Below are 12,945 nucleotides of genomic sequence, written 5' to 3'. Positions count from 1 at the left end.
TATCATACAAACTCATTCATGGAATCTACCCTGTAAAGACCTTTTATTATACACAGATTTAAAATAGCTATTGATAACAAATGTGTATTTTGTGATTGTGACATGAGTTAGAAGATTTTATTTTAAAAGAAACAACTATTAATGTTAATTTGAAAGACTCTGATATTATGTTTTATTTTGAACCAAATGATATGGACCCTGATTTAACTTTCATTGTTCATTTGTTTATCTTTCATGGAAGATTCTTTGTCCATAAAATGAAGTGGGCAGAGAACAAACCCCTCTTCACATTATTTAAGATAGAATTGAAATATTATTTTGAAATGATCAGCAAATGTAAAAACAAAAAAGCAATACGCACCATAAAAGTATTTAACATATTGAAAATTAATCTTGATATGTAATACTGTTAGGTTTATGTACTCTTGTCTGTATATTTCAGTTTTTTTTGTATTTGTTGTTCATAAATATACCAAATATGTTTTATAAATAAACCAAGATAGACAACAGTATGTCGTTTACAAATTAGTCACAGTTGGCAGAACAAGCAAGGAGATGGGTAGAACCAAGCACGAGCTAGCATTTATCTGCATATTTCAGTTAGGGAACGTCTACTCTGTGAAGTGCGCCTGTGCAATAACTCAATTCGCCTTTGCACTCATTTCAAACAACGCGATTTTTAAACACTTTTGCAAAGGGTACAGTCTACAAAACTTGGTCCACTCTGTTCATGACAGATATTCGTTTTGGGAACAGAAAACTGTATTTAAATCAAATGTTTAATCGATGAGGAAATTTGCATATTTTCGGCCAAAATCCATCTCGTTCCATCTTCTCCTACTGCCGGCCAGTGGGCTTCCAGTCACCACCATATTAGTAAGTGGAAACGCCAAGCGGATGCTTCACATTCATATATCCGGTGAAATATCTGTCTCAATCTTTTATCTGTGACTCTACTGCATATTGCGAGAGGCGGGACTTCCCTTCGTTTACGGATAGAGGTTTAGGTGAGAACGCAGAAGGGATCGTTACTGTATCAACTATTGGTAGGCCTATCACAGGTTTATGTGAAAGCCTCAGTACAGTAGCACAACTACTAGGATACAATGACGCGGCGAGGGACATAGTAGCCCATATCGGCGATGCTAACCTGAAACGTCCTGTGCAACTCCACCCGGTGAACATGTCTGATGTCAACAAGACTATCCAGAAATGGCACGCGAGTTTCAGAAAAGGCACGGACTTTGATTCGTGGGGACAATTAGTAGAGGCCATAGATGAGTACCAAATGTAAGTTGCATCACCTGTCACGGTGGTTAGAAGAATGAGAAAGGATGGTTGCATCTTACTACCTATTCAAGATGATGTTTACCCTGCTCATCTCGACATATGTAGTAAAATATATCATTATTGTTTTCATGAAGTATCAGGAAAGCCAGCAAATCTAAAAACCATCAGCAATAGAAAGCCATGCATGATCTTTGATGTGGTGTAACTAACTATTTTCTCTTGGCGTTACGTTGTCACAAAGATGGGAAGTCAATTTGCGTCGGTTACAGTGTTGCTATCATTTTAGTTTATAAATCACAATTAGAATTTGGGTTGAGGCATTCTGAAAATGCAATTTATATGACAGAGCAAGACACTCATATGGGCAAAGGGACATTATCTGCCACACCCTCCTATTCTTATGGGTGGAGCTCTGATCTGTGGATGTGTCATAGGCTGCTGCGGATGATCAAAAACAAATGAGGATATATTCAAGACATTATTAAATAAGTGTTTCTTAAAATAGTATACTGTATTACACAGGAATGACAATCATGATAATTTTGAGGCTACTGTACCTCTTCTCTTGGCCCAGGAGGGGGCATGAGAACAATGCATTTGATTATTTTTTTTGCCACAACACCCATTCTTAGATGCCTTCAACGATGACTAGCGCTGTAGGTTACAACAATTTTTACTCAGCATATTTGTTAACATATTGTTTCCATATTTTGGGAACTATTAGTTTAACTTGATTAAGAATATGCATTTAACTGACGTTTCTATTCATTCATGTGTATATAGACTCGCAAGGCAGCTGCAGAAAGAAGTACAGTCAACAAACCCGTCTGACTTCACAGAGGACCAGAAGGTACACACTTTTCTCAGACTAATTTCAACACCAGGTGAATTAATGAATACTTCTATTCAACACTGGGTGAATTAATGACTACTTATAGGCTTACGCTACCTCAACCTCACTTTCCTCTATCTCATATAGCCTATGCAGATTTTCATATGCCTTCTTTTTATAGCTGAAAGATACAGTTTTTCATCACAACATTTATTGACAGAAAAAAGGTTTGACATTCAGTGGTACCCTAATTATGTGAGGAAACCTGATTTTTTTTTTTCTTTTTTTTTTTTAGAAAACATTAGGGAAGTTTGCAACATGCCTGGAGATGAGGAGCTCTGCCTTGCAGGTTTGTACCTCTCATACAATAATACTTATTGTTTTATAGTAAAAGACCACTAAATGAATGCTCTCTTTCTACCTATGCATCAGTGTTGAACTGTCTATAGGCGAGGTGATGAATACATCCAATACCAATCTGTGATGTCAAATCAAATGACATTTTATCTGTCACATGCCCCGAATACAACAGGTGTAGGTAGACCTTACAGTGAAATGCTTACTTACAAGCCCTTAACCAACAATGCAGTTTTAAGAACAAAATACAATAAAAAAAAGAAATAAAAGTAACAAATAATTAAAGAGCAGCAGTGAAATAACAATAGCGTGGCTAAATACAGGGGGTACCGGTACAGAGTCAATGTGCGGGGGCACCGGTTAGTTGAGGTAATATGTACATGTAGGTAGAGTTATTAAAGTGACTATGCATAGATAATAAACAGAGAGTAGCAGCAGTGTAAAAGAGGGGTGGGGGCAATGCAAATAGTCTGGGTAGCCATTTGATTAGATGTTCAGGAGTCTTATGGCTTGAGGGTAAAAGCTGTTTAGAAGCCTCTTGGACCTAAACTTGGCGCTCCGGTACTGCCTGCCGTGCGGTAGCAGAGAGAACAGTCTATGTCTAGGGTGGCTGGAGTCTTTGACAATTTTTAGGGCCTTCCTCTGACACCACCTGGTATAAGAGGTCCTGGATGGCAGGAAGGTTGGCCTTACGCACTACCCTCTATAGTGCCTTGCGGTCGGAGGGCCCGAGCTGTTGCCTTACAAGGCAGTGATGCAACCAGTCAGGATGCTCTCGATGGTGCAGCTGTCAAAACTTTTCAGGATCTGAGGACCCATGCCAAATCTTTTCAGTCTCCTGAGGGGGAATAGGTTTTGTCATGCCCTCTTCGCGACTATCTTGGTGTGCTTGGACCATGTTAGTTTGTTGGTGATGTGGACACCAAGGAGCTTGAAGCTCTCAACCTGCACCACTACAGCCCCGTCGATGAGAATGGGGGGGTGTTCGGTCCTCCTTTTCCTGTAGTCCACATTCATCTCCTTTGTCTTGAGTATTCATCTAATTAAGTGTGTATGTGTACATGTTCCGGCTTGCCAGCCAATTATCATATTGATGAAAATCCAGTGTCTGTGTTATGACTAACGTATGATTACATGATGTTACACTCATTCTGTTTTTTTCTGTTTCTTAACCTTCTATGATATGCATTTAACTCTGTAACAAAACCTTGTCAGTGAATCACAGGAAGATTTTGTCAGATGTTCCAAGGCTGTTACAATTGGCTCCAAAATCTATTCATGTCTTCAGCAAATTCTTGAACATTTCAATATTTTCCATCTTCTTTTGCTCCTTTAGTGCACACAATCTCAGGAGGAGTTCAAGTTGGAAGATCTGAAGAAACTGGAAATTAGTATGTATACTAGGAAGAGTAGGATATCGTCAACATCTGAATGCTTTATTCATCATTAGTTGAATGTTTTGGCAGTGTAAGTTGTTAATTGTGCTTTTCTCTCAACAGTTATCAAGAGTATTTTGACGTATAACAAAGATTTTCCTTTTGATGTGCAGCCAGTGCCCTTGAGGTAAATGAAGATGGATGAACCATCACAATGCAGCCCACTTATTGTCGTACCCAATGTAAATACAGACAAAACCAGAAGTTTTTTTGTCTAATCTCCTAACATCATGCTGAGCCTGTAAATATTCATAACAAGTAATGTAATGAATGAAATCTTACATTCAGGAGAATCCTTGCCCCAGGGGAGGAGGAGAACTTGGAGGTGGAAGAAGAGGAGGATGCTGCTACAGGAGCAGGCTCCCCAGAGTCCTTTCCCAACAGAGTACCAGGTAAGTACTCACAAAGTACTTGCAAAGTACTCAACAAATACTGTGTTTTATTTGTAATCTATGGTGTATATAGAGCATTCATAATCATTGGTCACTATTCTGAATCTGTTGACTGTAATTTTGCCATGGGTATTTTTTTGGGCTTTGTGGCCCTGTTTTGAGTGCCTTTGTGATTGCTGTCTCCTCTGTTCCCTGTCTCTCTGCATGGCTTCGTCGCTCTGTCCTCACTGCCTGCTCCATTCACAGTTTTGCAAGGTATGGTTTGGTTGAGAAGTAAGGGGCTGGCATGGGTCAATGTCTTTTTATAGTTTTGTCGTAGCATGAATATGATTGCCTACTAATGGACAGTTTGTTATTATCAAAAACCCTATCCTACTACTACTAGATAGCTTTAGTTGTTGAATCTACTTTTCAATGTCTTTTTTTTTTATAAGCGTTCACCAAAACGTGTATGGCATCTTCGCCTTATCTGTTAGTCAGTCTACAACTTCTTCTGCTGCCTATTATTGTATAAGTAAAATACTGCTGACAGTAATGACTTGAACAAAGATCTGTAAGTATAAACACTGGTTGCGTCCCAAATGACACCCTATTCCCTATGCAGTGCAATGTGGGCCCTGGTCAAAAGTAGTGCACTATAGTAGTTCACTTGTCCCTCTGTTGCCCATTTGAAATATGTATTGTAGGATTTGTATTTTTGTATTGCTTTTAACTGCTTCGGGGTAATGCAAGTTCTTGTGCTGTTAGGGGAATAACCTGTGTGTAAATGTAACAATCTGCTGCTGTATTTTTTTGTGTGATCGTTTTGTTTGTTTTGTGTAGTTTCTTAATCATTGTACATAAACTGTATGTGTAAACATGTATACGCAGGGCCCAGCTGTAAAAGAGACCTTGGTCTCAGTCTGTGTTCCTTGTTGAAATCAAGGTATAATAAAATAATAATATAGGGAGTAGGGTTCCATTTGGGACTTTACCATTATCTTGATTTCAGCTGCATTAGTTCTGGGAACGTGGGAATGTTTTCTGCAATTATTGTACCTTTAGAAAGTTACAGCTTTCATGTCTCCAACAGGTACATTGTTGCCACGGTTACCCTCAGAGCCCAAGATGTCGCTGCTCACAATAAAGATTGACAAGATTGGGCTGAAAGATGCTGGGCAATGCATTGATCCCTACATGACAGTTAGTGTGAAAGGTACTACATGTAGGCTACATTGTTTACATTGCTGAGATGAGTTGCTTACCTTCACATCTGAAATGGTAAGGTCTGAAACAGTGATAATCTAGAAAAATGTTAAAATAATTATCTCTGAGTTGACACCTGACAGTACATTTTTTTAAATATAATTTATTCCTGCAGAACAGCCCAAGTGAATATGAACGTTTTGTTTCCCAACAGATTTGAGTGGCATTGATTTGAACCCAGTGCAAGACACACCTGTGGCAACCCGAAAGGAGGACACATACATTCACTTCAGCGTAGACATTGAGATCCAGAGACATATCGAGAGACTACCAAAAGGTAGTCAAACGTTCTATTTCTACTGAATTAGTAGTGGGGCCTCTATTTAGCCGGTATCATGTAATATTAAGCTAATACAGTGTCAGTATATGTTCAGATCCTTGCAGAGGGATTGGGCAGACAATCGTTAATCCTGAATTTTGTTCATGTTCCAGGGGCAGCTATTTTCTTTGAGTTCAAGCACTATAAACCCAAGAAGGGGTTTACCAGCACAAAATGTTTTGCCTTCATGGAAATGGATGAGATCAAACCTGGTCCCATTGTGATCGAGTTGTGAGTGACACATTTGGTGTTTTCCAGATTAACTTTATTTAAATGTACTCACTATTTTATTTTAAGATGAAAATAAATTACATTTGATAACTATTTCTTTTGAGAATCTCAGAAAGTCTGCTCTTTGAACATACTGCTTGAATTAATCACTTATTTATGCTATCGGATGTCAGGTACAAGAAGCCTACTGACTTCAAGAGGAAGAAGCTCCAGCTCCTGACCAAGAAGCCACTCTATCTCCACCTCCACCAGACGTTGCACAAAGATTAATAACAGAGGTCACAGAGTAGAGCACATCCAGAAAGCAGAAGCGCCACAGAATTCCACTGTAGTCATCAGACATCCAGTAAAGTTTGGTGTACCGACTCCCTATCCGCCTCACTCACATCAGCAATACTAAACCCAGCAGGCCCAAATGCCACAACCTCAACTCTGTGATAGGACGGCCCTGGATGACACATATTAACTACAGCGGTGACAGCACACTACTGTATAATGCTGCTTCGTAACCAAGTGGGAGGTGGGAATTTACCAGTTGTGAAGTCGTAAATACCAGTTGGATGCATTCACGTGATTTGAACTTGTTGAGAAAAGATAATTTGGCTAATGGCCAACAAGCTGCCTAAACCAGCTGCCTAAACCATAAACTAAAAGCTATCAGGCTGGTAAACAAATGAGTGTTAAAAAACATATTAATAGATTGCTTTTTATAAATAATGTTTTGTTGCATTTAATTGCAGAAAAATTCTGTTATCCAGGTCATTTCCTAAGTAGGTGATGTCAGAGGTCAGCATGTGGGAGAAGTGGGAGCTCAGGATGATGTATGAGTTTCCCACTAGTAATTAGGGCCTTTCAAATGGTAAATTCCCACTTGGTTACAAAACGCAGCATTTGACCCCTCTGGTGCCAATTAGCTATCACTTTTTTTCTCCTCTCTGCATGACACTCAATGGAAAAGAAGAGTTGAGTTAGTAATTGGTACTGTATGTCAAACAACCAGCCTCGTCTTTAGTCTTCCTCTGCCTTTCCCTTTGGGGATGAAAGAGGATCAACATGGTCATAGGTGCTCAAGCGGTGTATTGATGATGTCATATCCTGGTGCCAATTTCAAAATATCTCATTGAGCCCATTTGACACTGCCACAGAAATATATAACTGCCCTGTTCATTTACTTACATCCTTATCACTGATCTGGCGTTATTTAATAGGTAAAAGTAATATATTGGGATATTTGCTTTAATCTATCCTATCACATTAGATGTGTGATTACTTCAAGGATGGGAGGAAGGATGCATTTTTTTAGCATTCAAACAGCATTCTGAGATGCTATGATGTCATCCTGTTATAAAGGGAGTTGAAAAGGATGCTGCATGTAACTGAAGTTGACTTTTACCTCTGTTTTTTTGTGCCATGAAGGCCACAATGGCTAACCACTATTAAAACATTGTCTCCATTTTATAAATATTTTGATATTTTTTGTTGTAATGGCACTAACTGAATACACTTATGGTGCTTTCAAGACAACTGGGAACTCTGGAAAAAAAATTGGGTCAAATCATGACGTCGGTGATCTTCGGGTGGGAAAGTCAGAGCTCTAGAAAGGTGCCAGAGTTCCCGACTTGGAATTCCGAGTTGGATGACTTAATAGATTTCTCCCAGTCGGAGCTTGTTTTTTTTCAGAGTTCCCGGTTGTCTTGAACACACTGAAGTCGGAGATTTCTGAGTCCCCAGTTGTTTTGAACACGGCATTAAGAGACACTAATCAGTGCATATTATTGTGTGTGCTGTACGACAGGGTTGACGATTGTCAATACAGTGTTGTGCTTTTGGTAACAGGTTGTGATAAAATGAACATTTATCATTGGACTGACAATTTACACTGCTTTCATTTTTAATAAACAAAATGCTGTTTGAATAGTGGTCCTTCTTTACACTTACTAAAGCAGCGAAACCTAACATGTCAAATTTTTACTGGACTTGTTTGACATTGCAGGTGACTGCTGACTGATATACAAATGACCTTGCATCATAAAATTAACGACTCATTCGCAGATCAGTTAGTCATAATGAATCACATATTTGATTCTCACTAACATAGACTAGTGAAGGCTTTGAAGGAGTGCCCATAGTAATTACCAGAATTACCCACTTAAATCAGGAATAAACAGATGGGTATTACTGTAGCAGTTGTTAGCATATACAAAGAGAGCAAATTCAAGTGTTGGGTGTCGATAGAAAATCCACTTAGTCATCATGATTAACCTTCAGTAACTCCATTTATGGTGTCACATACTGTAGAAATGTACAATGTCAATTCAGGCCTGGAAGAATGTGAAAAACGTGATGACAAACCCTGTTCATTCTACCTGCACGTTTACTGTAGACTGGAGCAGGGTTTCACAAACTCGGTCGTGGCCCCCTCCGGGTGCACATTTTGGGTTTTGCCCTAGCACAACACAGCTGATTCAAATAATCAAAGCTTGATGAGTTGATTAATAGAATCAACTGTGTAGCGCTAGGGCAAAAGGACTGAGTTTGGGAAATCCTGGACTATAGCATAAGACTCATCAATCCCTTGTATGCCCTTACTTTTCCCTGTGTCATTCACTCAGCACCACTTTCAGTGTACAGTATGTTGGTGACAGGCAGAGCAGAGCCCCACTACACAGTCATTTGACAGCCTCGATAACAGTGTACATCATAACATTCCAGATATGCCAATAATCACTCAAGTGTTTTGGTAGTGGTAAATATTGTCGGTGGGTACAAAGAAACGTTCTGGGACCTACAGAGAGTAAAACATTTCTAACCAAAGCATGCAATGATATACATTTAATGCAAATAGTCTTTAGTCACGTGCAACATTTTTTTGTTATTTTCTTTTTATTGAAAATAATTAGAAAAATGTGATGCATCCCTGATGTAACATAAGATCAAAAAAAGAAACAAATGTGAAGGTCATATGACAGGTGTTCAGTTAGTGGGTGATTACTGGCTTTTCACATGTAATATAGCTACCTATACAAAACAAAATGCACTGTCAGACATTTCCTTTCAAACTAAAATGGATCACAAAAGTTGTCATGCTTCATATGAACAATAGACAACTGCAGTACCTTTTACCAGTTTTATTAATAAAATATCCTAAGAACAGTAAATACATCTTTGACTTTCAACTTACACAACTTTCCTTTTCAGTTCATTCTGAAGAGAGTTTGGGGAAGAGTTAAGATAATATGGTACTTCTGAAATGATCGATCAAGCAACCCAAAAGCTTGGGGTCCATTTATTTTGAATAATTTCCACAGGAAACCATGATAACATTGTGAAATTAATACAAAATAAACATAATACCCTTTGAAAAACTTAAAATCCTCAGTCATACAATAGAATTGTTATTGCACAATAGGACTTCTTGCAGAGTAACAAGCCTCAGTTCTACTCCTCTTCAAGTCATTATTACATTTCAGACACGAAACATAAGACATTGATTTTCTGATGCTTTAATAGGAACACTAACTTTTTAGATACTTCTGTTGTTTGCAAGTATATCATATGCTATTTATTTTCAGCCAATTAAAAACGAAAATGAAAAAATAAAGAGATGAATCGTGGTTGATTAAATGTAGCTGGGTCGTTAACGTTTGGTAGGTGTCTAAGGCTCTGCCATGGCAGAGCTGACTGAGTCCTGGGGGGCAGCTGTTGCCTGCTGGGAGCTGTAGTCTTGCCCCTGGCCCTGGGGGCCAGCGCCGGGCTGGGGGCCCACTGAAGAGTCATGGCCATCTGGGACCAGTGGCTGCACAGGGAAGTCTTTGGGGCCGACATGAGGAGGGAATGGGGCCACCCCAGGGGGCAGGTGTCGGAGTGGGATGGAGTGATCAAGTGGTCCATAGTGCACGTAGGTATGTGGGGGTCCTATGGGTCGGGCCATAGGAGGGTAGAAGGAAAAATGAACATACAAATATAACACTGTAGTACCAACATAACAATAGCATTGCTAACCACAACTGAAATACTAATAGCAAAGACTCAACTTGAGATAAAAGCTGGGGGCCAGAATTCACCACCTACCGAATAGGGGAGGCACCGGTCCATAGTGAGAAGGTGGAGGAAGGTACCGGTTGTGTGGGGAAGGGGGACCGTAAGCCCCAGGAGGTGGAGGCCGATGTCCGGGTGGTATCATGGGACTAGGCGGGTGTCCGTTAGGCGGTGGGGGTCCAGGAGGCATCATGCCTGAGTGTCCGTTGTCTGGTCGGTACACGGGAGGCATGAAGGGTGGGGGAGGAGGGATGTGGTGGGCTCCGGGAAGGGGACGGTAGCAGAGTCCGGAGGGATGGCTGATGACTGATCTAAGACTTGAGTCAGGGGGGGGGAGCTGATGGGAGAGACCAGCAGGGAGCCAGGACCCTGAGGTCGAGAGTTCTGGAGGAACAACACCAAAAAATATTAAAACAAAGAATAGCAATAGGTCCATTGTGCTTGTAGCCCTGCTGCTGGCACCAACAATGAGAGACCCTTTCATCTGATTCAAACAGTTTCGTTAGGTTAGAACAAAAACAATTATGCACTGGTGAGAAAGACAACAATATCCCACAATAATAAGTCCACCCACAATAATAAGTCCAGTCCAATAAGTCCAGTTACCGTTTCTACAAAGCATTAACCTCAAACACACACAGCTTTAAATGACAACACATTTGAGATATCCATCATGTAGTTGTGCTGACGTTATGGCTTTGTAGAACAGTGTCACCAATTCATTCAATGGGGGTCAGAGGTGTTGTAATATAGGGAAAATATAAAAGGAGCTTACAGACGGGCCACGGGAAGCGGCAAAGGTCTTCAGACTTCAATGGGAGTAGGGCGGCAAAACGCAAGCAGTTTCGCAAGTGGCGCCGTTTGTGGTACTCACTCCAGTGAGCGGCGGCGCTGGCTCTACGCTCAAGGCTTCAAAATATGCATGTTTAACCATGGAGCAGAGTTCATCTCGCCAACCAACCAACCAATGTTTTAATCACAACTGCTGGCATCTACACACGGTAGGCAGAAATATTCAGTTTACCGTAGCCCGTCTGTAAGCGCCTTAAAACAAGCAACCACGCATTTCAGAATCCAGCCAGCAATGTTAAGTCTGACAAAATAGTAAAAATAAAGAAAAACCCTAGAATGAGTAGGTGTCCCCAAACTTCTGACTGGTACTGTGTGTATGTGTATATACAGTTGAAGTCGGAAGTTTACATACAGTTAGGTTGGAGTCATTAAAACGAGTTTTTCAACCACTCCACAAATTTCTTGTTTACAAACTATAGTTTTGGCAAGTCGGTTAAGATTACGTTCATCTCTAGGAGACAGAATGCGTCTCCTTTCTGAGCAGTGTAACAGTATAACTTTAGTACGTCCCCTCACCCCGACCCGGGCGCGAACCAGGGACCCTCTGCACACATCAACAACGGTCGCCCACGAAGCATCGTTACCCATCGCTCCACAAAGGCCGCGGCCCTTGCAGAGCAAGGGGCAACACTACTTCTAGGTTTCAGAGCAAGTGACGTAACTGATTGAAACGCTAATAGCGCGTACCCGCTAACTAGCTAGCCATTTCACATCTGTTACACTCACCCCCCTTTCAACCTCCTCCTTTTCCGCAGCAACTAGTGATCCGGGTCAACAGCATCAATTTAACAGTATAACTTTAGTACGTCCCCTCGCCCCGACCCGGGCGCGAACCAGGGACCCTCTGCACACATCAACAACGGTCGCCCACGAAGCATCGTTAGCCATCGCTCCACAAAGGCCGCGGTCCTTGCAGAGCAAGGGGTAACACTACTTCTAGGTTTCAGAGCAAGTGACATAACTGATTGAAAAGCTAGTAGCGCGTACCCGCTAACTAGCTAGCCATTTCACATCCGTTACAGCAGTATAACGCTGCGTGGATCGATTACAGGCTCAAAATGGCCAGAAACAAAGACTTTTCTTCTGAAAGGCCAGCATCTCGGAGTCGCCTCTCCACTGTTGACGTTGAGACTGGTGTTTTGCGGGTACTATTTAATGAAGTTGCCAGTTCCTCAACGAATGAGGCATCTGTTTCTCAAACTAGACACTAATGTACTTGTCCTCTTGCTTAGTTGTGAACCGGGGCCTCCCACTCCTCTTTCTATTCTGGTTAGGGCCAGTTTGCGCTGTTTTGTGAAGAGAGTAGGACACAGCGTTGTGCGAGATATTCAGTGTCTTGACAATTTCTCACAAGGAATAGCTTTCATTTCTCAGAACAAGAATAGACTGACGAGATTCAGAAGTGCTTTGTTTCTGGACATTTTGAGCCTGTAATCGAACACACAAATGCTGATACTCCAGATACCTAACTAGTCTAAAAGATGGCCAATTTTATTGCTTCTTTAAATCAGGTCAGTTTTCAGCTGTGCTAACATACTTGCAAAAGGTTTTTTTAAAGATCAATTAGCCTTTTAAAATTATACACTTGGATTAGCTAACAAAACGTGCCATTATCAGCAAGTGATGGTTGCTGATAATGGGCCTCTGTACGCCCGTGTGTAGATATAAAAAAAAAATCATTATTATTAATTAAAAAATAAAAGCTGTTTCCAGCTACAATAGTCATTTACAACATTAATGTATACACTGTATTTCTGATCAATTTGATGTTATTTTAAATGGACAAAAATAAATGCTTTTCTTTCAAAAACAAGGACATTTCTAAGTGACTCCAAACTTTTGAACGGTAGTGTATATTTTAAATATATATATATATATATATATATATATATATATATATATATATATATATATATATATATATATATATATATATATATATATATATATATA

The 12,945-nt window shown here is 40.3% G+C and overlaps 2 protein-coding genes and 1 pseudogene across 2 annotated transcripts in view; 1 reads left to right on the top strand and 2 right to left on the bottom strand.

Moving 5' to 3' along the window:
* Nucleotides 1–1,135, bottom strand: part of LOC129825616 (E3 ubiquitin-protein ligase RNF8-like) — a 38,782-nt pseudogene extending 37,647 nt beyond the window's left edge.
* aida (axin interactor, dorsalization associated) lies at nt 951–8,017 on the top strand. Its single transcript, XM_055884340.1, has 10 exons — nt 951–1,290; nt 2,074–2,140; nt 2,418–2,471; nt 3,816–3,870; nt 3,979–4,042; nt 4,204–4,307; nt 5,380–5,502; nt 5,707–5,829; nt 5,985–6,102; nt 6,276–8,017. The coding sequence occupies exons 1-10, from the start codon at nt 1,184–1,186 to the stop codon at nt 6,370–6,372; spliced, it is 912 nt and encodes a 303-aa protein (XP_055740315.1). The 5' UTR covers nt 951–1,183; the 3' UTR covers nt 6,373–8,017.
* A 588-nt stretch (nt 8,018–8,605) lies between these two features.
* Nucleotides 8,606–12,945, bottom strand: part of LOC129824832 (transport and Golgi organization protein 1 homolog) — a 7,598-nt gene continuing 3,258 nt past the window's right edge. The window contains exons 6-7 of the mRNA XM_055884339.1: nt 10,174–10,524; nt 8,606–10,017 (exon numbers count right to left, since the gene is read on the bottom strand). Of these exons, the coding sequence (XP_055740314.1) occupies nt 9,758–10,017; nt 10,174–10,524 (611 nt within the window). The 3' untranslated portion in view covers nt 8,606–9,757. The remainder of the gene's footprint in view (nt 10,018–10,173; nt 10,525–12,945) is intronic.

This window comes from Salvelinus fontinalis, chromosome 27 (assembly GCF_029448725.1).
Source record: "Salvelinus fontinalis isolate EN_2023a chromosome 27, ASM2944872v1, whole genome shotgun sequence".
Lineage (NCBI taxonomy): Eukaryota > Metazoa > Chordata > Actinopteri > Salmoniformes > Salmonidae > Salvelinus > Salvelinus fontinalis.
This window is presented reverse-complemented; position numbering and strand designations above follow the sequence as displayed.